This window comes from Ursus americanus, chromosome 20 (assembly GCF_024610735.1).
Source record: "Ursus americanus isolate L20-20 chromosome 20, mUrsAme1.1.p, whole genome shotgun sequence".
In the NCBI taxonomy this organism is placed as follows: domain Eukaryota; kingdom Metazoa; phylum Chordata; class Mammalia; order Carnivora; family Ursidae; genus Ursus; species Ursus americanus.
The window spans coordinates 49596774-49624177 of NC_142146.1; the positions used below are offsets into that span (position 1 = coordinate 49596774).

A 27404-nucleotide genomic window follows, 5' to 3' on the forward strand; every position below is an offset into this window, starting at 1 on the left:
TTACCGAATAGTCAATAGAAAAACAAAACAAATACTACCCCCTTCCTTCACTGCATACAAGGGAATTGGAAAAAAATGGGATCTAGATTAACACTCCTTTGGGCAGGCAAAACAGAAGTCCTGTATGGTAGTACCTTTTTTGAATGGTCTCCTGGTCACCTAAACTACAATCTTTCTGTAAGGATTTACCCCTTTTCCAAGTATAAGGGACTCCTGCTAGTAGCTCAATTCAAGGTTGAAATCAGCTCTGCTGAAAAGTCTGGGGTTGAATCTTCCTTGCTTCGGGGACCTCCATCTGTGCAGCGAGTTACGGAAAGCCCTTTACAGCAGTCCTTTGACTTAACCTCCTCTGTGCAGTAAAAGGGCTATGAAAGCACCGATTTTTCTTAAATGCCATTTACTGGTGAAAGACATCCTTCCCCACCCCCACTCTCCTCTGGCTTCCAGAGCGATGACTCTCATTAATTATACTGGCACAGCACTGCCTGGCCTCCCTTCTAAATAGCTGCCAGATTTCCACATATCACCTCTGCCTTGATACAGAATGTGCACTGACACCAGGATCACAGAAAATCCTGTAAAAGGTGCCTGATAGCTGGTAAGATGATTGATGTGCTTTGAGGTGGGCCCGCTGCACTGCACATCATAAAGGTTCTCTTAGAAAACTGCACTAGGAATCGGTGTTGAAAGTCGATTTTTCTAGCTGTGCAAAAATGGTGCTTTCAGTTGCAAAAATAGCCATATTTAAGATACTCGAATTTAATCAGCAATAATCTTCAAGTTACATCTAGAAAGCAAGAAAGTGAAGGAGATGAATATTATCTCTTTTAATCAAGGCACCAAAAAGTCACAAGAATAACCAAAGAGCTTAGGAATTATCCAGGATGAGTTATATCTCTCCTAACACATATTTCTTGAGTACTTCCCATGTACCAGACACAATGAGAGATGGTAATTCTTAGCTGGGATTCAGATAGTACTCCTGAAGAGAGCAGTGGCTCTCTTTATGGCCTTACTTTTAGATACAAATAACAAAACCCCAACTCAAACTAACTCGAAGAAAGTAGCCAGTGTACTGACTCCCACCTTACAACAGAGGAAAGGATAAAGGCTTCAGGAATAACTGGATGCAGGCATTCAGAATCATCCATTTCTTTCCCACATTTATTCTCACTTTTGATCCTACTCTTTCTCTCCCAGCTTTTTCCAATGTTTTAACCTTATTCCTTCCTATTATATATGAGCTGCTTCTGTAGGCTGGTGGGTGGAGAAAGCATCACCAGGGACAGCTCCATGACCTCAGCTAGTGATTGCAGGGGAAAGAAAGCCCCCCCCCCTTTTTTTTTACCATCTGTAAATAAGATTGTAGGAAAGGATCCTAATTGACCTGGTTCAGGTCATGTGTCCATCCCTAGGTCAATTAATGTGGGCAACACAACAAGTAGAGTGTATGCATACAGTCAGTCTCTGATTATACACCCAGCCCTATAGCCAAGAGGTGGGGTACTTTGAGTAGCAGCCCCAGCAGAACTATGAGGAGTTAGGGAGGATTTGGCCCCCATAGAAAGGAAACTGCTCTTCCCAAATGAGGGAAGGAATGGATTCTGGTAGATAAAAAGAGCAAAGCTCCCCAACCCTGCCATCTCCCAAACCTGCCACCAAAGAAAGCCATTAACACCTTTGTATAGATTCCTGCGTATATGACAGAGATTTTTTAAAAAATGAGAAAAGAAATTTCCCGTGTCCATTAGGAAGAATGGGGCAGGGGGCTGTCGCAGTATAAATGCCACCAATCTTTCCCTCCCCAGCTGGAGAAACATTCATCCCCATATGTAGGCAACTGTCATGCTAAGCTGAGAACAGAGAGAAAGGAACATGAGCAGGACAGCTGATCTTGGGAAGAGTTGCTTCTTATTTGTGTTTTTCACGTTTTATCACAGAAATTTTCATGTGCAAACAAAAGTAAAATAGCATAATGAAGCCCTACGTATTGGTCACCCTGTTTCAACAATTATTAATATTTTGATAATCTTTTACCTATTCAGGAATGTGAGGAATTCACTGAAATGGTTTCTTTTTCTTTTTTAAAGATTTTATTTGTCAGAGAGAGAGAGCACGAGCAGTAGGAGCAGCAGGCAGAGGGAGAAGCAGGCTCCCCAGTAAGCAAGGAGCCCAATGTGGGACTCGATCCCAGGATCCTGGGATCACGACCCGAGCCGAAGGCAGATGCCTGATCAACTGAGCCACCCAGGTGTCCCTGAAATACTTAGTTTTCATAAATTAACACATTTTTGCAGTGCTGGGATCTTGGTTCATGGAAGGAATGCATGCCTATAAAATAACTAAATTAAATAAGACTACTACATGTGAAGCTCTTAGCAAAATTCCTAGCACAAAATGAGCTCTCAGAAATGTCAGTTATTTTTTTAGGGGTGCCTGGCTGTCTCAGTTGGTGGAGCATGCAACTCTTGATCTTGGGGTTGTGAGTTCAAGCACCACATTAGGGGTAGAGATTACTGAGTAAATAAATTACATTATTATTGGCGACCTATTTAAAGCTTTTAAATGCTAGCAAAGTCTACACGTTGAAATGTATTTGGCCTACAGAGGAAAAAAAAAGTTAAGGCTAAACTTTTGCCAATAGAAAATAATATTTTTAAGGGCTCCATTTTATTTATTTGTTTATTTATTTATTTATTTTTAAAGATTTTATTTATTTATTTAACAGAGACAGACGGCAGAGCAGCAGGCAGAGAGAAAGGGAGAGGGAGAAGCAGGCTCCCCACCGGGCAGGGAGCCCAATGTGGGGCTCGATCTCAGGACCCTGGGGTCAGGACCTGAGTCGAAGGCAGACCCCTAACAACTGAGCCACCCAGGTACCCCTTCATTTTTTTTTATTTAAAGATTTATTTATTTATTTTAGAGAGAGAGCACAAGAGTGAGTGGGGAGGAGGGGCAGAGGGAAAGAGAGAATCCTGAAGCAGACTCCCTGTCAAGCAGGGAGCCCAACATGAGGCTCAATCCCAGGACCCCAAGGCCATGACCTGAGCCAAAATCAGAAGTTGGCCACTTAACTGATTGAGCCACCCAGGCGCCCCAAACTGCTCCATTTTTAAATGGGCTATTCATATTTTTTCTAGAACAAGCATGTATTATTGTTTTCCCTTTCTACATGGAAATATCAAAAATATTATAAGCAGGGCGCCTGGCCGGCTCCTTCAGTGCAACATGTGGGTCCTGATCTCAGGGTTGTGGGTTCAGGCCCCACATTGGGTCTAGAGATAGAGATTACTTAAAAATAAAAATTGTAAAATATATATATAATAAGCAAATGCACTTTTCACCTTACAAATAAGGAGATACAGGTTAAATTGTTTGTCAAGCTCAGACAAGAGCTTGGACTAGATAGCAGAATTCTGAACTCCAGGTTCCCTACTTTAATGCCTTGGCAAAATAATCCAGCCTGTCAATGCTGGGTGAAGACAAAATAGAATTGTACCTAGGTGAAGTCCTTCAATTCAACTAAGATTTTCTTGTACCCCAGTCATACTTCTTAAAGGATGTTCAGTTCCCACCACAGAATGAATACTTTTTTCTTAAGGGAATACTTTTTAAAAAAAATTTTTAGTAATCTCTATACCCAAAGTGGGGCTCACACTCACAACCAGGAGATCGAGAGTCCACGCTCTTCCCAAAGAGCTAGCCAGGCACCCCAGAATGAGTACTTTTTTAAAAGTCAGAGAGCATGCTAATTAAAGTGAACTTATTCCATTTTCTCTTTTTCTCCAACTTGTTTCATTGTATTCTCCTGGCGGTTGGGGGGCAGGGAATAAAGTATTTTAGAAGCAACAATAGTGTCAGGGAACAGAGCTCCCTTTCCTTCCTCCTAAGAGCTTCACAACTCAGCTTTGTGAGTTTTGTTTCCAGAAAGACTTCCCACAGAGCCAGTATCTACAACTTTCAAGATGGCCGGAGCCTGTGGGGCAGGACCGACATAACTGAAGTACTTTCCTGGGCCCAGGAAACAGTATTGAAACTTTGGGGTTACATATTTTCACTATGGAATATATTGTACTATTAAAAATTCCTGCAGAATCCCATACTATAACTAAGAGAAAAATGTGTCTTCATAATCTAGCCAACTGAGGATCAGTCTTCTAATACAGCAATCATTATTACAGACATTGAACAAAAGTTTACGCAAAAGAGCAAATTGTATTGTGAAGAGAAAATGAAGAAACTGGTAAGCCAGAAAGCAATTTCTAAAGCTTTGAAAGCTGAGGAGGTGGTAAGCAATTTACACCATAAGGAAAATTCTCCTATTTCTGTACTACTTGGAATCCTAATGGGGTATGCCCTTTCTTATTTCTAACACCTGTTTTTTTTAACCAGAAGACAAATGTTTAGGTTTGTCCACACAAACATAGTAAAAGGAAAACTGCATTTTAAAAACCTTATGTTGGCTTTTGTTTCATTTGTTTAAATATTTATGCTAAATATGTATCTAGTGGTTTGCCCAAAATAAGTATCATGTTCAAACGTGACAAGTTTTAAAAATGTTCTTTCAGACCACTGAAGGCAAATTAATCTTCGCGGTATAGGACCGTAGGATGTATAGAGGAAAATCAGACTGGAAAAATAGGTTCTGGTCAAAATGAGTAGGCAACAGGGATGGTTCACTTCATTTCTCTCTTTTTTTTTTTTTTTTTTTTTTTAAGTAATGTCTATACGCAACATGGGGCTCGAACCTACAACTCTGAAATCGAGTCACATGCTCTACCAACTGAGACAGCCAGGAGCCCCAGTCTACTTCATTCTTTATTTCATACCTTTATTTAACAAATATGTATAGAGTTCCCAATGAGCAAGAAACTGGACTAAATGCTGTGAAGAAAGCAGAAATTCTCCAATATTTAATAAGGTATGGTTTAAGTTACAGGATCCATTCAACTCGGAAGAGAGAGAAGACAGATAAATAATTATAATGTGACAAGTGCTAAAACAGATATGTGTTCGGTGTTATGGAAGAACAGAAGAGGGCACTAATTTCTCAATTTCATTGCTAAAGTATCTACAAGCTATGTTTGTTTTTTTTAAGATTTTATTTATTTATTTGACAGAGACAGAGACAGCCAGCGAGAGAGGGAACACAAGCAGGGAGAGTGGGAGAGGAAGAAGCAGGCTCCCAGCAGAGGAGCCCGATGTGGGGCTCGATCCTATAACGCTGGGATCACGCCCTGAGCCGAAGGCAGACGCTTAACCGCTGTGCCACCCAGGCGCCCCTACAAGCTATGTTTTGATAACCAAAACAGAAAATAGAACTGATTATCTCGATACCTCAATTTTTTAAAAACTCTATTTCTGTCTGAATTACTTGTTGTCCTCACTTTAGTTATGGAAATGTTTTCATCGGGCTTCTTCAAAAGAGTGCTAGGAAATGAGATCTCCAGTGATTTTCAATAACCCATATATTTTTGCACTGCAAGCTGGTACACGTATTCAAATATATTTATAACATGCAAAAGAATTAACAAAACAACACTCACCTTTGCCATGTGCGATGCACTCGATATATTTTATTCTGTTGTTTTTCTTAGCCCAATGTGGGGCTTGAACTCAGGACCCCAAGATGAAGAGTTGCATGTTCGACCACTGAGCCAGCCCCAGGCACCCCTGTTCTGTTCTTTTTTTCTTTCTTTTTTAATTGCTGGTGGCAGCCCCTTAAATTGACTTCACACCTCACTAATAGTTCATGGCCAATAGTTGAAAAACACTACTGCAGTACGTCCTTTAAAAAGGAAGAAGCAAAGCAGTCGCTCTCAGAATAGAATCAAGTGTGGTCAACAGCGCACAACTTCTGTCCAGCAAATTGGTCTCAAAGCCATATAGGATCAAGTCTCTGGGAGAAAAAAAGGCCTGTGATTGCTCAACCCTTTGACCATGAACCCGCATCAACAAAAGGAGCTACTAAAGTTGTGCAGCCCTCAAAGGGTAGATCCTTCCTAATGGAGGGCTCTTCGAAGAGCTGTGGAGGGTAAGGAAAAATCTGGAGAGCAGAGCAGGAGCATCCAGACTGGCCAAGAAATTCACACACAGCGGGCCTGGGAGTCATCATGATCCTTGTCCGGCTGCATAAGACATATGCTGTGAACCCCTGACACCCGATTTTCCCTCCGCATTATGTATCGGCTGCACTGACATTTGGCCTTATGCCTCCAGATCATGAAGAATTACTCTGGACCAGACCAAAAGGAATTCATATCACTCAGAGATCCCGAACTAGGGGATGGACTTAATTCCTAGCTAAAAATCACCTTCTTCTTTTTTTTTTTTTTTTAAAGATTTTATTTATTTATTCGACAGAGATAGAGACAGCCAGCGAGAGAGGGAACACAAGCAGGGGGAGTGGGAGAGGAAGAAGCAGGCTCCTAGCGGAGGAGCCTGATGTGGGGCTCGATCCCAGAACGCTGGGATCACGCCCTGAGCCGAAGGCAGACGCTTAACCGCTGTGCCACCCAGGCGCCCCTGAAAATCACCTTCTTTCCTGACGAATAGTGAACTATAGAATCGTATCTCAATCCGATTCCACGTTATCATAGTTTGCAAAACTATCTAGCCAATTAATGGCATCTTCCCCTGTTTTCTATCATTGATACCATTTTTTCTATTTTAATATTTGGTATTTTTATGTAGTCTGAATGGAAGTTAAAAGAATGAGCTCAATGGCCATCTTGAAAGAGAAGTATAGTTGGTTCAGCTTTTTTTTTTTTTTTTTAAGATTTTATTTATTTATTTGACAGAGGAGCAGAAGGCAGAGGGAGAAGCAGAGTCCCCGCCAAGCAGGGAGCCTGATGTGGGGCTCAATCCTAAGACCCCGAGCCAAAGGCAGACGCTTAACTAACTGAACCACCCAGGTGTCCCTAGTTGGTTCCTCTTAAAGCTTTTTTTTACTACTTCACTTTTAAAGTTCTGTCCTTAATATTTGTTAATAATTTTTTAATTAATTTTTTTAGAGTAAGTTCTATGCCCAGTGTGGGGCTTGGGCTCATGGCCCCGAGATCAAGAGTCCCATGCTCTATTAACTGAGCCAGACAGGCACCCCCTGTTCTTAATATTTTAATTTTTGATCTTGTATTTGTAATTTTTTTCAGTCTTTTTATAAATTTGCATTACTTTCTCCCTGTGACTTGCCTTCACTGAAAGAAATAGTTGCATTGGTAATGGCATTAGAGAAGCTCCAAACCACTGATAGGACTGAGGACACATTATCCCAAACAAGGCTCCTTGGCAGAATGAATAGTTTAAGCTGAAGGAGTCTGAGGAAACAGCAGCAGCAGGAGGAAGGTCATTCTGATCTCCCTTCCTTGCCCTTCTTCCCTGCAACTGGTGATGAAAATCCTCCTGAGAGAAGTGCCTTCCTATAGCTGGAGGTCTGTTTCCTCAGGTCTTTATTTCCGTGTGAAAGCTCTCATGTCACATAAAACTTGTATTAAACAAATTTATATCCTTTTCTCCTGTTACTCTGTCTTTATCAGTTTAATTTTCAGACCCAGCCAGGAACCTGAAGAAGGTAGAGGAAAACTTTTTCCTCCCCACACCACCAAGAAGAGTCAGGGAACCACATGAACCCCAGCTATCCCAGCAGCTGAGCTCCTTATATGTCTGCCGTCCCCGTTAATGGTGCCTTAAGTAATAATCATTCCGTTGGTGCCCTGAAATTCTGAAGTGCTGTTGTTTTTTGGCTTCCTGAATCATGTGGTTTCTTTGAAAAGTCACTGCTCAAATCAATGCCATATACAACCATTGGATTTAGGACGAACTGTCAACAATATGCCCCTTGACAATACATGGAGAGACTCAAATCTCAAAAATGCAAATGTAGGGGAGCAAAATATGTCACCCCTAAATATGGCTCTTTGGCATAAGGATCATCTTGAGCTGGTTATTTTTAAGAATCTGCAGAGATAGAAGTTCTAAAAACCAAGTAAAAGTTACTCTTTTGTAAAAACAATTTACATTTCTAAGGAAAATCTCATTTGTAAAGGTGTGTGTGTGTCTCTCTCTGTGGTGTGTACCAGGGAAACTAAATCTGACTCTAAATCCCTAGAAATTTATCAGTGGAGAAGGCATGGATTTAAATCTGCATAACAACCTTACCCTTGTTTACTGTGCTTTTAAGGGTAACTTCTCAAAACTGGCCTCCCCATCCCCCAACATCTTCTAGTCTTTAGCTGGAGATGTTGTTTAAGGAGATGGCTTAGGCCATTTTGGGGAGTTACTCAGTTTTCCTTGGTATCTCTCAGGTATACAGGAGGTATACATGTTATTAAACTTCTGTTTGTTTTTCTTCTGTTAGTCCGTCTTTTTATTACAGGTGTGTCTTGATGTGGGAAACAAAGGGAGAAGAAAAAAAAATATTAAATTTCCTTACTACCTACAGCCCATTGACAAGTCCTTGAAACAGGCAGAGTGACATTCCTCTAGGGACTCAGCGGCCTCAATGTTAATACTTTACTACGGGCAAAAGGCAATCCTAGCCTGAACCCCCCTACCCCAGGATCCTGTAAGTCTACTTTAGCACATAAAAATTCCTTTAGAAATTTCCTTTATCTCTAAACCCCCCAAGATATGTGTTGGCAATCATCCCCCAAGCAGAGGGCCCACTGATATACATCTGAAGGGTCTCATGACTCAGGTTTTATTAGATGGAAATAAATGGCCTTTTCCAACAATAGCTAGCCCCTCAAGGTCTTGGAAACCTTGCTTCCAAAATTCCTTAGAGACTTATGCTATCCCTAACCCCCTCCCAACTTGAAAGTATATAATGGGCCACTCCTCATGACCCCGGTGCAGCTCCTTCGGCCCATGGGTCCTGTCCCCGTGCTTTAATAAAATCACCTCTTTGCACCAAAGACATCTCAAGAATTCTTTCTTGACCATGGGCTTCGAACCCTGACATCTTTCCTACATCACGTCTCAGCCAAGAACCTAGAAGAGTAGAGGGAAAATTATTTCTCATTCTCCCTACAAACTTCACCTTGGTGAGAAACCAAATGATGCTGGAGAAATCCAGAAGAAAATAAAACTCTTAGCACATTATCTGCTTGTCTCAGATGTGGTTAATTCTCCTAAGCAGGTTTTGCAAATGTACCAGGTTGGTGTGACTGACTGGGATCTTTACTATTCTCAGAGTTACCTGAGAGAGAGGAATAAATGAGAGATGATGGGGTTTGGAGCAAACAGTGAAGAAAGAATTCTTGAGGGGTGCCTGAGTGTCTCAGTCGTTAAGTGTCTGCCTTTGGCTCAGGGAGTGATCCCAGGGTCCTGAGATCGAGGCCTGCATTGGGCTGCCTGCTGGGAGCCTGCTTCTTCCTTTCCCACTCCCCCTGCTTGTGTTCCTTCTCTCGCTGGCTGTCTCTCTGTGTCAAAGAAATAAATAAAATCTTTATAAAAAAAAAAAAAAGAATTCTTCAGACGCCTTCATTGCAAAAAGGTGGTTTTATTAAAGCACAGGGATAGGACCCTTGGGCAGAAAGAGCGGCATTGGGGTTGTGAGGGGTGGTGATTATATACTTTCAAGTTGGAAGGGGGTCAGGGACATTGTTAACTCTCTAGGGAATTTTGGAAGCAAGGTTTCCAGGACCTTGAAGGGGCTAGCCATTGTTAGGAAAAGGGCATTTATTACTGTCTAGTAAAACCGTAGTCATGAGACCCTTCAGATGTATATCAGTGGACCATATGCTTAGAGGATGATTGCCAACACATATCTTGGGGGATAGAGATAAAGGAAGTTTCCAAAGGAATTTTTATATATTAAAGAAGTCTTACAGGATTCTGGAGGTCGGGATAATGTTAAGCCAAGATTGCCTTTTGCCCTTAGCAAAGTATTAACATCGAAGCAGCTGAGTTCCTAGAGGAATGTCACTCTACCTGTTTGAAGGACTTGTCGATGGGCTGTAAATAGTAAGAAAATTTCATTTTTTACCCATTTGCCTTTGTTTCCCATATCAAGAGATAGCAGAACTATTGAGATCAGTGGCCCTGGTTTTTCTTTGAGTCAAGTTTTTTTAAAAATAGCATTTCTGGCAGCAGATTCCCCACGCTTTCCCAGTGGTGGGTAAGACCAAGCTGATTTAGAAGGTTTCAGGACCAAAAAGCATAAGAGAGCTTGGAAGACAGAGGAGTTGAACAGTTAAAGTTTGTGAAGTAGCAACCATCCCTTCGCTCTCCTGTTCACAGGGGAGGAAGATTTGACATTAGCATTTCACTCCCTTTTCTAGGAGACTGAGGGTGCCATATATCACGTTTCTGCTAAGTTACAAAATAGTGATTATCTCTTTTCTGATGTTTGCTAAGCTACAGAGCCTTCTAGCGATTCAGTTACCTGAGACAAGGAGAAAGGAGCACGATAAAAAGAGGGAAGCAAGACAGAGTAAGTGGCTGGTGAATAGCCTACATTCCCCCCACTTAGTTTAAGAATATATGAGTTTCCAGGGTGCCTAGGTGGCTCAGTCAGTAGAGTGGCTGACTTTGGCCCAGGTCATGATCTCAGCGTCCTGTAATTGAGTCCCACATTAGTGTCAGCCTCTCGGCTCAACAGAGTCTGCTGTCCCTCTCCCTACTCGTGCACATGCGTGGGTTCTCTCTCTCAAATAAAAAAATAAAATCTTAAAAAAAAAAAAAATACACGAGTTTCCTGTAAGTTGAATTGACACTATGGAAAGTGGCAGGACGGAAGCCAACTTGCTAATACTCCCCACAACACATACCCATGAGTGGAGTGATTAAGCCCAGTCACGTTCTGCAGTTAAACTCTTGTGTTGCCATACCAGGTGGTGGGGATCCAAGAGTAAAAGGCTGTAGACCAAACTGCCTTGGGAGTTAAGCAGGTAGGGAGAGAAAGAGGTAAGAATCTCTCAAGCCAGGGGACTATGTAGGGAGCCCCTAAAGAACCAAGGAATAACCAGGACCAATTGTGCCAGAGAAGAACCAGCATTTGGACACTTGTCTTATGAATGGAACTAACAAATGTCAACACAAGAAAAGGAAAGCAAAATGTAAGGATAGTTTAGTTGCGTGTTTTCTCTCTCTGGGTGTTGTTGGAATATGCTTTTAGCTGCCAAATAATAACAATGCTGGATCATATATGTATAGGCATAGTTTTCACTCTTCTCCCAAGTTTTGTCCACCATTAATTATGATAAAGCTAGCATTGCTGTCAACATTTCATATATAGGAAGTATGACTGGAAAATGACAAATAAATAAAACCCCAAAAAAGAAATGTGAGTCTAAAAGAAAATAGATTGAAAGGGGCCATAAGAATCCAATCATTTAGAAAAAACAGTAAGAACTAAATTTATTTGATAAAAATATATTTAAAAAGTAAAGGGGTCTAGATACCCAAGATACCCAAAGGAAAGGAAGCCAAGGGAAAAAAGCAGTCATACATCCTGTTGTTTTGAAGATAGGAGACCAAAAGTAAATCCTTTATTTGAGAAAGGCAAAGAACTTGGGCTTTGGTCAGAAATCCAGCCTAAAAGTGTCTTTCTACTTTTTCAGATGATCCTAGTATAACTGTCTCATATAATAAAGATCTAGCCTCTGTAACTATATAGTTCACCTTGCCCTTGGACCATCAAACAAGCTGATCTACAGGAAAGACCAGAGACAAAAGCCAGAAAAGCAGACATTGTTGACCCAGAAGAAAGCTGCTGGCCAATGGGATTCCTCCTAACCTTCAAGTACGTGTTAATACTGCTACTACCTAAGTGGAGAACAAGAATATTCAGTGAATGATGACTGCACATGACAGGAGTACCGCAGGTCCATTTTGCTTCTTGTCCATCTAGTCCATAAAATCAGGGTTTTCCTACTGTATAAAGGTTAGAACAAGTCATTTCATCTAGTCCACAAAGAGGCCTGCACCAGCTTCACCTTCACACAGCTTATCTGGAAAGACAGTGGAGCACCGACTGCATTGGCAGAGGTCATCAGAACGGATTACAGCGATAACCATGATGAGATCCGACATCACTGGGAGGCAAACTGGGAAAAGAAGCAGGCCCATGGGCTTGCCACAAAACTAGCTCTAAATGTACTCTGTTAACTTCTCTGTCAATAAAAATAGAACATCCCCTTAAAACAACGAGAAAAGCTATTGAGGCATCAGGCCCAGGGAATAAAAGCTAGGATGTAACATCCTATCCTACCCCAAAGGTGATGAAATAAAATCACAAGAACAAGAACCTGTGGAAGATTTGAGACCTTACTAAAAATTAATGTTGTTTAATTAGAAAATGTTGGGAAATCTATTTTATGTTTTCTTTTTTTTCTAAGATTTTATTTATTTATTTATTTATTTATTTATTTATTTGACAGAGAGACAGCCAGTGAGAGAAGGAACACAAGCAGGGGGAGTGGGAGAGGAAGAAGCAGGCCCTCAGTAGGGAGCCTGATGTGGGGCTCAATCCCAGAACCCTGGGATCACGCCCTGAGCCGAAGGCAGACGCTTAACGACTGAGCCATCCAGGCGCCCCTATTTTATGTTTTCACCAGCAGTCAGGAAGCAGCAATAAGCTTCTCAGGCTGAATGACTGATTCTAACAGGAGTCAAATCTTTGGACCACGTGGTACCTCTGACTTTTGTCAGCATCACAAATCATTAAGAAAACCTTCTATAGACAGCGTGGATGTTAGTGGACTGTCACTGGTGTTATAAAAGCTTGCAGTGTTAGGATGATTTTAGCAGCAAATATATATGTCTATCAGATCCTCAAACCAACTCAAACTGGCTTTAAAAACAAAAATATACCATGTCACATGAGTTGGGATGCAAGCTATTTCAAAGATCGGCTACTTTAGGGGCTCAACAATGTCCGAAGCATCCCTATGCTTTCTGTTTGGGTGCTGCCACGCTCAGCACATTGCTGTTTGTCCTTATAATTATCCTCATGATTCTGTCCACAGGGTTATCCCCTTCACCTAACAATAGGTAGAAATTAGCCATTCTGGGGCACCTGGGTGGCACAGCGGTTAAGCGTCTGCCTTCGGCTCAGGGCGTGATCCTGGCGTTGTGGGATCGAGCCCCACATCAGGCTCCTCCGCTATGAGCCTGCTTCTTCCTCTCCCACTCCCCCTGCTTGTGTTCCCTCTCTCGCAGGCTGTCTCTATCTCTGTCAAATAAATAAATAAAATCTTAAAAAAAAAAAAAAAGAAATTAGCCATTCTTTATTACTGGAAATGGTTTAAGTGACCTTCTCATGTAGCTTTGCCCCACATTCTTAGGCAGTTAGAAAACAGTTAGGGGAAAAAGTAGCCTCAGACATGATGTATAAAGAGTTAGTTTATTACAAGTAATCAAAATTGATAAAACTGGAGAAGTAAACAAATATTCTTTTTCAACAAAAATTAAATATGGATGCCGAAAATAACTAAAATTACAGTGCCCAAGAGTTAAACTCTCTCTTCAAATACTAACACTACAGGTATACATCCTTTATCCTGGTAACTTTATAGAGTATTTCATTTTCCCTAAAAGCATGACATTAATCACAACTTGCTTAAATTATTCTGATATTACATTTAGAACAATCATCTCTTAAATATTTAAATACCATTAGAGTGCAACTTTGATCATTCAGAGAAATTTCCATTTCAACTCAATGAAAAACATCCATATATTTACATATTTTACTCTTTTCTGAGTGGGTCACCTCCAGGCCTCTTGGAACAGTTCATCCTTTTCTACGAAAGTGTATGCGATTCATAAGTTCTCTGAACTTCAGTATTAAGGAGTAATTATTTATGTTGTCTTTCCATGTTTCATAAGTCCTTCTAAATTTGTCATAATAACTTTCTTTTTTCAAATTGAAATCTGATCCAAGTTTTTTAAAATAACTGTCCTTTTTCCATATTTCTCTCCAGGAGCCTTTGAATTTTTCCAAATAACTTTCTTCAGATTCTTCCTTCCATATTCCTTCTCTCTTTTTTAAGGCTGTCAATTCAGCTTTAAGTAAGTTTCTGTGTATTGTCCAATAGATTTTAGAATCATAATCTAACCCTTTAACAAGAACAGTTTTGCCAAGGCCTCTTCTCAAAATTTCTTCATTCAGACTCACACTAAAATATCTACCCTTGAATAAAAAATAACACAAACCAATTACTAAAGAAAATTGCTACTATACCTGTAACATCTTCTTCACTTAAAATTTATTTATTTACTTAAATTAAATTGTCATTCAGAGGGGCGCCTCGGTGGCTCAGTGGGTTAAGCACCCAACTCTTGATTTTGGCTCAGGTCATGATCTCAGGGTCGTGATATCGAGCCCTGCGGCGGGCTCTGTGTTCAGAGCAGAGTCTGTGAGATTCTCTCTCTCCCTCACCCTCCACCCCTTCCCTCCCCTCCAAGCTTTCTCTCTCTCTCTCTAAAATAAACAGATGAATAAAATCTTATAGATGAATAAAATCAGTCAATCGGCAACTTACCTCCAGAGAAAAGCCAAAAAACATAAAGCAAAGGTTTCTCCAAGAGCTTCAAACAGCTAATGCCAAATCCAAGACTTTCATTACTAGAAGAGATCCTTGTTCAAAGTCAATTGCCTCTTTTATTTTTTTTTAAAGATTTTATTTATTTATTTGAGAGAGAGAGAGAGCATGAGCAGGGAGAGGGGCAGAGAGACAAACAGTGTCCCCACTGAGCAGGGAGCCAAAAGCGGGGCTCCATCCCAGGACTCTGAGATCGTGACCTGAGAGGAAGGCAGCCGCTTGACCGACTGAGCCACTCAGGTGCCTCTTCATTGCCTCTTTTGTAACATATAGTTCTCCACAGACTCACTGGTCTTCTAACCCAAAGAGACGTAGAAGTAATGAAGTATAAAAAGCGTTTTTGGTTTGTTTGCTGTTTGGAGGGGGAAAGGAGGCAAGATAGGCAAAACAACAGAAGGGCACAGCAAAAAGAATCTAAAAAGTATGCAAATGCAAACTGAACTGAATCATCACTGAACTGTTAGATTAGATTTCAGAATTCCAGTGTGTAAGAAGGTGCCTGCTGGCATGTAAATACATTTTTAAAAGATTTCCCACAAAATAATTAACATTGAAAATAGTCCCGGACCTTGGATCTTCATCCTTCAGGAAATTTCCTTCAAGGAAAACGTCACTTCCTAATGAAACCAGATAAATGGGATTTTTCCTACTAATTTACAGTAAAAAGGAGATCGCGCTAGGGCACCTGTTTGGCTCAGTCAGTGGACCTGCGACTCTTGATCTTGGGGTTGTGGGTTTGAGCCCCATGTTGGGTGTAGAGAGTAATTAAAAATTTTTTTTAAATCTTAAAATAAAAAAAGGAGAGCCTGCTTAGCTATTTATATAGTCCTTGTGGGATTTTTAACCTAACAAGATTAATTTTAACAACATGTTAATAATTTAAGAGCTTTGTTAGTCAAGTACTTCACAGTTAAATTCTAAAAATCTGAAAACTCCAGGTTTCAAGCAGGAGACATTTTTTAGGACTTTCTGAAGGAAGAAAGTAATCTTTTTTCCCTTAAATGCAGTAACTTTTGGTCATAATAATGAGTTAATATATACAGTCTTAAAGGATTTATCATATTTTTCTCAATCTTTTAAATTTTCAGAGCTCATTCCCTTAAACCAAAATCGGAATAAAAAAAATCAGAATAACTAAAATTCAATCTCACACATTAGCAAAATTCAACAGATGTAAATTACTACAGTATGCATATACTGCATAGTTTGGTCACCTAGGAAGCAATATAAGCTGAAGTATATAGGGCGAAGTATGAGCTCAGGAGCCAGAAAGAGCTGGGTTGAATACAGGCTCTTCCACTTGGTTACCGAGAGCCATCTGTAAATGGGAGTAAAATGACTCCATAAGGTGGTATTGAGGGATAAGTAAAATACGCTTCTCAACTTTGAAGATAATGTGTTTTTAATTTTTAAAAAATTATTTTTATTTATTATTTTTTATTTTATTTTATTTATTTTATTTTTTTAAAGATTTTCTTTATTTGACAGAGACACAGTGAGAGAGGGAACACTAGCAGGGGGAGTGGGAGAGGGAGAAGCAGGCTTCCCACCGAGCAGGGAGCCTGATGCGGGTCTCGATCCCAGGACCCTGGGATCAGGACTCGAGCTGAAGGCAGACACTTAACGACTGAGCCACCCAGGTGCCCCAATTTTATTTATTTTTAAAGATTTTACTTATGGGGCGCCTGGGTGGCTCAGTCAGTTAAGCGGCTGCCTTAGGCTCAGGTCCTGATCTCAGGGTCCTGGGATCGAGCCCCCTGTCAGGCTCCCAGCTCAGCAGTGACTCTGCTTCTCCCTCTGCCCCTCCCCCTCTCTGCCTCCTCATGTGTGCAGGTGTGCTCTCTCTGTCTCTCTCTCTCAAATAAATAAATAAATAGAATCTATTTATTTATTTGAGAGAGAGTGCACATACACAGGGACCAGCAGGGGGAGGAACGGAGGGAGAAGAGAATCTCAAATAGACGACCGCACTGCGTGCAGAGCCCAATGCAGGGCTTGATTTCACGACCCTGAGATCATGACCTGAGCAGAAATCAGGAGTCGGACACTTAACCTACGGGGCTATCCAGGCTCCCAACATTTTTTTTTTTTTCATTATTTTTAAGTATCTCCACACCCAACGTGGGGCTCTAATTCATGACCCCAGGATCAAGAGTCACATGCTCCACCAACTGAGCCAGCCAGGCTCCCAGAGAAGATAATATTTTTGTAAGGTCTTTGGCATCTTTATATATTTTGTATTACCAGCTTACTTTTCTTTTTTTTTTTTTAATATTTTATTTGTAAATAATCTCTACACCCAACGTGGGGCCTGAACTCCGAACTCCGAGATCAAGAGTTGCGTGCTCTACTGACTGAGCCAGCCAGGGACCCCTACCAGCTTACTTTTAACTGTAAAACACTTCAACAAATCAGTGTTGGAGAATTCTTGTTTTGAAAGAACTGAATATGATCTGGAAATTAATGGGTTTCATGAGGCTTTCTATTAATAGTTCAAAAAGTTCTGCAGAATTAAAATGGTTACAATTTAATCCCTTTAATGTGAGGTTATTTTTTCAGATTATTTTTTTTGTTATATAATAAGGGACTTTAAGACTAAGAAAACTGTTCTTAATCCTGTCACAACACTTTACCTATTTGATTTTCCACACTCTTTTTTCAGCATCCATCCACTAAAAGCAGTACGAATTAAGGCACACGCAAGGACTCGGGGCAGTGACAACACAGCAACACTGATGGAGCTCCAAGCACCCCAGTCACACAGTGGCTGTGGTCAGTCCTAACGGTAAGAACACTCTGAGGCAAAGTCTTTAGCTGCCTGATTCCTGATCATAAACAATATCTAAATATGCTCGCCTTCACAGTTCAGAGACTGAGCACTATTTACTTCAGAAAACCCCCTTGTTCTTTGTAGTTTCCGGTTGACAGGGCTCACTCAACAGGCGGTTTCTAATAACAAGGGTGATACACTATACTCATGTATAAGTCAATGTGTAAAGATAATCCTTAAATGAGCAATGTCCAAAGTCATTACTAAGTTTAAGTTTTTTCCATTTTCTTAATTTTCCATTTTTTTCTGTAATAAACAAATAAAATTTAATAACGAAATTTATATAGGAAACACCTGGTTCGCTATACATAATCACTATGAGTAGCAGTTAAGACAAAAATTCAGTTCCACTGTAGATTCAAGGTTCTAATTAATGATGTTTATGTGCAAATAAAAAGAATAAAATATTGCTCATTATTTCTTCACACTACTTACCTTATTCACTAGAAGATAGCAAAAGAGTACTGAATTCTCCTTTCCAAGAAGTTGAAACCATAGCAGTTGGGAAGGTTTTAACTCTTTTTGTAACCACATCTTCCCAGTTTCAGTGAGTTCTACTCCTGCCAGCTTCACCAGCAAAACACCACACGGCTCTTCTAAAAAGGTTAGGCAGAGAATTGTCTAGCTTTAATACCATGTTGCAAATGCAAATTTCAAAGTCACACGTTTCCCCCGCACCCAAAACAACTGAGTATATTGTTTCTTTACAAACACCCAGACTCTCTAGATGTAGGTCCATTTATATCTGTATTCAAGTTTTCTTTTAAAGCAACCCAAGCATGTAACAGATGGAATAATGTAAAAAACCCATTTCAGTGAGCTCCAGAGCAGGATGGAGAAGCCATTAATAATAACACGCATATATGGCAATTTACAGTGCTGTGTCACTGCATGACCTCTGGAAGCAGGTTCCCATTGAACAGCATCCCCAGAGTTGTGCAGTGGACAGCCTGGACAAACCCTGGTGGTGACATTGCTGCCTGCGCACAGAGTCATCACTATTTCAGAGAGAAGAGATTTGTTTCTTTCTTTATTTATTTTTAACGATTTTATTTATTTATTTGACAGAGAGAGAGAGAGCCAGCAAGAGAGGGAACACAAGCAGGGGGAGTGGGAGAGGAAGAAGCAGGCTCCCAGAGGAGAAGCCCGATGTGGGGCTCGATCCCAGAACGCTGGGATCACGCCCTGAGCCGAAGGCAGATGCTTAATGACTGCGCCACTCAGGCGCCCCGAGAAGAGATTTAAATTATGACAACATCATTACAACAACTGAGAAGGTAGAGGGCTGATGAAGTCTAAATCCTGCTTGATCGAAATGGCCAGCAAATAAACATCCCAAGTAAAAAAACAAAACAAAACAAACATCCTAGGTAATCTCTCTTTAGGGAACAACAGTCATTCAAATTGTTTAAGTTCGGTTTGATTTGTTAAAGGAAATCAATCATGTCAGGTATGTTTGGGGAAAAAGAAAATCAATCATATTCCTTTACAGTCATACCTCGTTGAACAGGGTGATATTCATTCATTTGAGGGTAAAAAATAAGAACCCCTTTCCTTTATAAAATTAAAATAATACTAAGAAGATCTTTAAATATAACTAAATCTATTCAACAAGTTTTACCAAGGCTCTACTGGCTAGCAATTATTTCTCTAGGGACTGTGATAATGAGATAGGTAGGAAAAGGTCCCTGCCCACAAGAGGCTCAGTTTGGTGGGAGGATATACACCTAAACACATGATTATAGGAAAATGCGTTTAAGTACTGTAACCGCAGTGTATATAAATTGTTGTGGGTGTAGTAAAGAAAGAGGCTAATTCTGCTTGGGAGCTAAGGAGAGCTTCACAGAGGAGCTGACATTTGAGCTGGATACTAAAGAATCAACTGGAGTTCAACAGGAGCCGAGGCACTCTGGGCAAACTGTGCTGCAGGGCAGGAGGACCCAAGTAAGCAGCGGGCAGGAAGGTCTGTGTGGGTGGGGTGACAGGGGAATAGCAGCAGGAAACATCGAGCCCTTGCTCAGCTCTCCAATCTCCTCTTGGCCCCCTCCTCCCTACACCACAGCACTCTACCAGTCTCCATACGGCTTATCAAAGGAGCCAAGTTCATTTCCCACACACCCTCTGCCTAGCTAGCCCCCTCTTATTCTTCAGGTCTCTGATTAAATAACAACTCATCAATGAGGCTTTCTCTGATCACTTTACAGCTATAGGTTCCCCGTTCACATGACGCCTAGTAATGCTCAAACTAGCGCTTTGCTCCTTTTCTTCATAGTTCCTAGGACAATTTTCATTTGTCTGTTGTCTATTTTCATTTATACGGTGAGTTCCCAAGGGCAGTCCTGTCTGTTTCCCTCAGCACCATACAGCTAGTATAGGGCCTAGACCATAACTGCTGCTCGATATTTGTGGAAAGAACGCATGAATGCCTGAATGAAATAGTGAACGGCTGACTAAAAAGAGGAGGGGGGGAAGGAAACCTGGAGCCAAATTAAATAGTTCCTTGTATTTAAAGCCAAGAGTTTGTACTTTCTCCCACAGACAAAGTTATTAAACTTAAAATGACATTTTTTTTGCTATTTTACAAATAACTTCCAATTAACAAATACTAAAATAATTGTATTATTCTTGTACATTACTTACTTTTCCATGAAGATATAATAGGTAAAGTAATAGGAATATGCTCAATTTCTAAACCATTCTCAGTTATTCGGCGTAATCGTCCACGTAGTTTAACATTCTTTCGTATAAATTCTACTGGAATATCTGAAGAACTTGTAAATTTTGATGTCTGTTGATTAAAAAAAAACATTTCATTATTATTTTCATTTTAAAATAATTATGTCAAATTGTCATCTAAACATCTAACAAGACATAACCGTGGAAAAATTTTAATTTGGTCCTTAATTTTATATTAATATTTTAGTATGATTTAATCAAAGTGTTTATAGGAGGGGGGCACCTGGCTGGCTCATTTGGAGGAGCTTGCAACTCTTGACGTTGGGGTTGTGGGTTTGAGCCCCACATTGGGTACGGAGATTACTTAAAAATAAAATCTTTTGGAGAAAAAAAAAGTATGAATACTAAGAGTGAGAGTTAATATTTTAAAAGATCTTGACAACTAGGATGATGGGCTAAAATGTAAAAGTCTTCCCCTGTACTCCCCAGAACTAATGAAGGATATGAGAATAAACTATTTGTAGCATATATGAAAAAGATTAAGAACTTTTAGTTAATTGTGAACTCAAAATGAGTGAAAGTGTGACAAGGCTACAAAAAGAGTACAAACTCCCTCTTCTCTCCACTCCCCACCAAAGGTCAAACACCAAGCAACACTGTAGGGAACAGGATCCAAAACGAGAGAAGGGAAGAGACCGCTCTAAATCAGGCCCTAATGGAATGTACTGCGCTGTCCTGGGTATCACATTTCATAAAACACTTCAACAAACTGGACCAAAGCTAGAAGAGCAGGAAAAAAGATGATAAAGAGCCTGGAAACCACATCGCATGGGAAAACCAAGAATATTTTGCACAGCAATGAGACTTAGAAGTCGAGAGGGTCATTAAAGATGTCTTCAAGTACTAAACATCTATCCCTTTCTAATTTTTAGGTGTTTTCACTGAAGGATATACAGAAAAAGACCCAAGAGTGCCTTGATTTTTGGAGTTATAGAAATTATTAAAGAGCGAGGGGAAGAAACTGAAATAGAACCCATGTTCCTACTCTCAAGGAATTCACAGTCTGTGTGAAGAACCTTTAAAGGCAGATCCCACTGCCTCTACCTTTTTGCATCCAATAATCCCTCAACAGCAAAAAGTTCGGTGCTGTGTTTCTGTCACATAATAGGCACTATCTGGAAGATGAACTAACAATATACAGAAAACGAGAATACAACTGCAGAGTAATACATAAATAGGTTTAAGATAAAGTATAAGGGGGAGGCCAGGTGGCTCAGTCTGTTGCATGTCTGCCTTTGGCTCAGGTCATGATCTCAGGGGGCTGGGATCACGCCCCACTCGGGCTCTCTCCTCGGCGGGAAGCCCACTCTCCCTCTCCCTCTGCCTGCCGCTACTCCAGCTTGTGCTCTCTCCGTGTCAAATAAATAAATAAAATCTTAAAAAAAAAAAAAAAAAAAGATAGGGGCACCTGGGTGGCTCAGTCGGTTAAGTGTCTGCCTTCAGCTCAGGTGATGATCCCAGGGTCCTGGGATCCAGCCCCGCATCGGGCTCCCTGCTCAGCGGGGAGCCTGCTTCTCCCTCTGCCTCTCCCCCTGATCCTGCTTTCACTCTCTCTCTCACAAATAAATAAAATCTTTAAAAAAAAAAAAAAAAGAATAAAGTATAAGTGCTAAAGGGTTTGGGTGCCTGGGTGGCTCAGCTGGTTAAGCATCTGACTCTTGATTTCGGCTCAGGTCATGATTTCAGGGTCATGAGATTGAGCCCCACGTCAGGCTCCATGGAGCCTGCTTAAGATTCTCTCTCTCCCACTCCCTCTGCCCCTTCCCCTGCTTCCCCCCCCCCCACATAAGTAAATAAAGTCATAAATACTAAAGGGTCAAAAATGGAAAGAATAAGAACATTCGGGAAGACATCTTTAAAAGAAGTGAATCCTGAGCTTGTGATAAACATCCTGCTCTCTAGAAGAGGCAAAGAAGAAGATGCCACTAACAAGAACACTGTCACTAAGCTTCAGATGGTGAAGGAAGTGTCCTAAAAGCAAACAGACAAAAGCTGGGAGCACTGTGAAGAGAAAATAATAAGGTTTCACATTCAGGAAGATAAAATTTGAAATCCAGTTCTGCCACATACTAGCTGGATGATCTTGTGAAAATTACTTAACTTCTTCGAGCATCCATCTCCACATCTATAAAAATTAGGTATAAGAACACCTGTTTCAGGGCACCTGGATGTCTTAGTCAGTTGAGCATTCGACTCTTGATTTTGGCTCAGGTCATAATCTCAGGGTCGTGGGATCAAGCCCTGCGTCAGGCTCTGCACTCAGTGGGGAGTCTGCTCGAGATGCTCTCTCTCCCTCTGCCTCTCCTCCCCACTCTCTAAATAAATAAGTAAAATACAATCTTTTTTTTTTTTAAAGAATACCTGTTTCATAGGATTATTTTAAGTATTAAATGAAATTATGTATACTAAGTGTTTAGCACAGTACTGAACTCAATCATCATTTTTTATTTTTTAAATATGAAATTTGGACTCGTCTACCAGTAATTGAAAGAATATGAGAGCTTGGTAAGCTCAGGAGGAGGGAAAAGGGGAGAAAAACAGCAATACAAAAGAAAGCCGAAGGGGAGCTATTAAGACTCCTTGTGGCAGGCCCTTGGTTGCTTAATGCAATATCCACTCCCAAGCCTCTCTCCCTTGTCATCATCTACTGTAAGGGACGGAAAAGCTAAATGGCAGTTTTCCCAACCTCCTTTCCACCTAGAGGTGGACATATGATAAAAGGATGTAAGCAAAAGGCTACTGAAGGCTTTTGGTAAAACTTTTGCTTTCCTGATAAAAGGAAAAGATCTGGCTAGCACCTTCCTTTTCACTCTCCTCCTACTTTGAACATGAATATGCTATTTGGAGCTAGAGCAGCCATTCTGTGCCATGAGGAAAGGCACAGAGAATCATACAAAACTAAACTCTCTGTCGCTGAGCCAGAGAAGCAATGCCAGCAGCATCCTACCTCCAAAAGTCTATGACATGAGAAAAAAAGCCTTTTAACTTGGTTAAGCCACTACTGCACAGGATTTCTCTTACTTATAGCCAAAGTTTCCCAACTGTTACACAACAAAATTTTTTGTCCCCTAATGTTTCAATGTTCTTTTTCCACCTCCTTAGCTTGCTCTTCTCATCCCTAGTCACTACTACCAAAAACCATAAAATCTAAGAAAAAAAGACACCAGAACTATAGTCTAAAATGAGTAACTTCATAATATACTAATATAAATTTATATTAATGAATAAGTAATTTGCATAAATCAATAACATACCTACTACCGTATAACTTAAAATGATCTATAATTGATTATGTAATTTTTAAGGGCTAAAAAGAAATAATCCCTCAGCATTATTTTTACCTAATTTTTTTTTTTAAGATTTTATTTATTTGAAAGAGAGAATGAGAGAGAGAGCACGAGCTGGGTGAAGGGCTGAGGGAGAAGGAGACTCCCTGTTGAGAAAGGACCTGATGCGGGACTTGATCCCAGGGGATCATGACCTGAGCCGAAGGCAGACACTTAACCGACTGAGCCATCCAAGCGCCCCTTATTCTTACCTAAATTCTTTATCAGATCATTTAGTATTTTGACAATTTTGAAACCTTCAAAATACAAATGTCATGGAACACATATTGTAAGATAAAGAAAAAAGTGGAATGAAAACAGCTAACGTTTCAAAAATTCCATTCTAAAATATATATAAGCTAAACGTGAATCACAAACTCATGGAGGTGTTAAAAGAAAAAACGTATTAGATGATTAGATAGAAGGTTAAAAATAAGTTCAAGGCACTTAATTAAAAAAAAGGGGGGGGTAAAAGTTCTGACACTGGAGTCAGAGGGAAAAGGCAAGAGTTGGAAAAGATGTACTACAGTACAGTAACGCTACATAGTCAATGGTAACATAAAACAATATAGAGATAATAAATGTAGGACCTAAATATACACAGAAGCAGTAAACCCATAGCGGACTGTAACATGACACTACAATTACACCCAGTGACAAGAATCAGTTATATAAAAAATACTTAAAAATCCTGAATTATCAAATGGATTCCACAATACCTATTATTAAGACATTATTGAAAAGGCAAACAATACGCTAACTGAAAGCATAAATTATTTTTTTTACATCATAGTTCTTGCTTTATTCATTAAACAGATCGTACAGATTGTTGCAAATCGGAGAAAGTATAAATTATTCAGCGCTGAAGGACAACTTCACTGTAATCTAAATCTAAAACCACTGTACAAAACAATTTCGAGACATTCCACAACAACTGAAATGCAAATTTAGTGATTATAGCATTTGAGCCAACTAAATCCTTTACAGATTCCTTTTTAGGCGTGAAGAAAAGTGATTATGGAAATGCAGACTGGGCAGTAACTTTCCATCAAATCCTGTGGATGCGTTACTTTTAAACCAACATCTTAAGATAGGTTTATTGTTCTAAAATAATATTTAAAACTTCTAATATGAATAACAAAATGATACATTGCTTGAGAGAAAAACAGTCTTGAAGTGAGAAGAAATTTTAACTTACCATCCGAATACTTCTTAGAAGTAACATTGTTCCAGCTATGGCCATTACAGTGCTGATGTTCTTCAGAAAGAGATTAAATGATTAATTCTCACTAGTTATTATTCATAATTGTAAAAGTACTAATTGGAAGGGGGGAAAAAAAGAGGACTGACCTCCCTTTAACTGTCCAAATAAGGCACATCCTTCAACTAAAGGCCCATTTCTCCCAACAAACTGTCTTAACTGCCCATGTACTCATTAATCTTCCCCCTTTTCTCCCAATTTGGCATGTGCAGTAATTATATGTGTAATATTGTATTGTTCTTTATTGACTGTTCCTTTTAACCATGAATTCCTTAAATGCATGAATTGGTCTAATACTTCTTGAACGATGCCCACAGCAACTTGCACAACCCTGAGTCTACAGTGGGAATGTAAATATTTGGTAGAAAATTTAACCATCAAAACCTTAAAATATAATGCCGTGGATGTTTATGTGGGTAAACAGTTGGGAAGAACTTATTGATGTTTTTAAAGTGCTTCATTTAAACTGAAACAGTCTGGGACACCTGAGTGGCTCAGCCAGTTAAGCATCTGCCTTCAGCTCAGGTCCTGATCCCAGGGTCCTGGATCAAGCCCCACATCAGGCTCCCTGCTCAGTAGGGAGCCTGCTTCTCCCTCTCCCTCTGCTCCTCCCCTTCTGCTTGTGCTTGTGCTCTCTCTTAAATAAATAAATAAAATATTTTTTTAAAAAACTGAAATAGACCTAAAAGAGTTTAATTTAAAAATAAGCACCCTGCAACTCCCTCAACAAGAGTGATAATCTAACATGCTTTCCTTCAATAAATATAACTGGGTATGTAAGAAATGAAGCTGGAAATATACACAAGGGAAGAAATGAAGATGCTAAGATTGGTCTCAGTGTTGAAATGAAGCCACTTAGATCCAACTCTGATCTTGATAAGGCAGTGAAAATTTTACAATTTATTATAAATAATTTTATAATTACCAACACATAATGCCTTTTGTTTGTTCTATTTCCTATTTACATATAAATAAAAAAGGAAATATACACAAGGATACATCCTGTGATTGGGATATTTGGAATAATGTATCCATGTGCCAATTTATTTTATTTTTTAAACATTTTTTAAAAGATTTTATTTATTTATTTGATAGAGCACAATTAGGCAGAGCGGCAGGCAGGGGCAGAGGGAGAAAGAAGCGGACTCCCTGCTGAGCAGAGAGCCCAATGTAAGCCCTGGGATCATGACCTGAGCCGAAGGCAGAGACTTAACCGACTGAGCCACCTAGGCCCCCCTCCATATGCCAGCTTAAACATCGTTTCCTCTCTTAATCTATTGAAATCATTTTTTAATTTGAAATAAGCCATGAACCAATTTCTGCTTCACTAGAAGAACCCAGGCCTTGTCAATTGACACGTGTGTATCTACCATTCACTAATGCCACCAATACGTATCTAGCACTTACTAGGGACAAGAGCTGTACCGGTGAATGAAACAGCCATGGTCCCAGCCCTTGTGCTGCTTGGCTGAAGAGCATTTGCAAAGCTGATAGTCCTACTCAACTTCTCAGAAGAATTTAACAAAGTTAATCATTCTCTCTGAAAATATTCTCTTCACTTGGCTTCTAGGACACCTGCTTTTCCTGATTTTCCTCCTCCGCCTTCACTGTTTCTTCCCAGTCTTTGCTGACCTCCTCCTCTTCACTTCCCAAATTCTAAATATTAAGAGAATCCCTCAGATCCCGGGACTCAATTCTAGGACTTCTTCAGTAACTTTTCTGACTTGTTCCAAGATGCCATCCTAGCTTTAAACACTACTTGAGGTTTATGCGGTTCATTCCTAAAGTTGTATGTCCAGTTACGATCTCCCTTCATCTGCCTCGATAACGTCCACAACTCTATTTAGAATTCTAATGACCATCTTCAAGTTCACGCATCTCCACCTTCAAGTTCACATGTCCAAAGAGTTTCCTAGATTTTCCCAACAAATCACTTGACCCCCAACTCCTCCATAGAAGCAACTGTGACATCATCCACCCAGTGGGCAGCCCACTCGATTCCTCTTTCTTTGCACCCCACCCCAAATCAACCACACCAGCCCCAGGGAATTAGCCACAATCTCGTCTCGCCCGGTCACCTAAGATGTCCCACTCTTGGTCGACCTCCAGTGCCCTCTCACTTCATTCAAAACATAAGGCCTACAGGACCACATGCCCACTCCATCCCCCCTTGGTCTCCGGGCCCTCGCCGTCCCCCACTGCTCTCGGGGGCCGCTGAAGCCCCAAGCGGTGCTGCGTCTCTGAGGTGTCCCCGGGGCCCACCACGGTCCCCATTAGGCAGAACTGGCCTCCTTGGCCCGCCGCACCCATCTCACGCGGCGAGCCCAGCCGAGCCGCACTCTCGCCCCCCCCGCCCCGCCGCCCCTCACTCGCGACCCCGGCGACGTAGCCCTCCGCCCCGCCCGGGCCCCCGCGGTTCCACTGCGCGTGGCCTCCCGCAGCCCGTCTCCCTCAGGCTCGTTCCGCGCGGCCCCCCGCCCACCGCCTGAGAGGCCGGCGGGTCTCCGGTACCCGGACGAGGCGCAGGTGGTCGTCGGCCCACTGCGAGACCCGCGCCACCACGTTGGGGGACGCTCCGTCCCGGTCCCGCGGCTGCGAGGCGGGGGCCACAGGCCGCCCCGCCATGTTCCCGGCGTCCCGCGAGCCCGCGGCGCTCTCCTCGGGCGGACGACAGGGGGCGCCGCGCTCCTCGGGCGGACGGCGCG

The 27404-nt window shown here is 41.0% G+C and overlaps 1 protein-coding gene across 3 annotated transcripts; it reads right to left on the reverse strand.

The window, feature by feature from the left end:
* Positions 1–6758: 6758 nt before the first annotated feature.
* Positions 6759–27369, reverse strand: MISO1 (mitochondrial inner membrane subdomain organizer 1). Of its 3 annotated transcripts, XM_045812126.2 has the most exons (6): positions 27211–27344; positions 26107–26355; positions 24637–24696; positions 20017–20164; positions 17812–17972; positions 6759–14134 (listed from the first exon to the last, which is right to left on the reverse strand). In XM_045812126.2, the coding sequence occupies exons 2-6, from the start codon at positions 26176–26178 to the stop codon at positions 13736–13738; spliced, it is 840 nt and encodes a 279-aa protein (XP_045668082.1). In that variant the 5' UTR covers positions 26179–26355; positions 27211–27344; the 3' UTR covers positions 6759–13735. The 3 variants fall into 3 exon arrangements, with proteins under 3 accessions (XP_045668082.1, XP_045668074.1, XP_087726428.1); XM_045812118.2 differs by lacking the exon at positions 26107–26355 and having other exon boundaries at positions 27211–27369; XM_087870302.1 differs by lacking the exon at positions 26107–26355 and having other exon boundaries at positions 27182–27369.
* Between the last annotated feature and the right edge of the window lie 35 nt (positions 27370–27404).

Coding starts and splice junctions, on each gene's coding strand:
- MISO1 (XM_045812118.2), bottom strand. CDS start 27,324: ATGGCGGGGCGGCCTGTGGCCCCCGCCTCGCAGCCGCGGGACCGGGAC. Junction 20,165..24,636: donor TTCTAAGAAGTATTCGGATG/GTAAGTTAAAAT, acceptor TTTAATCAACAG/ACATCAAAATTTACAAGTTC. Junction 14,135..17,811: donor GCTATCTTCTAGTGAATAAG/GTAAGTAGTGTG, acceptor TTTTTATTCAAG/GGTAGATATTTTAGTGTGAG.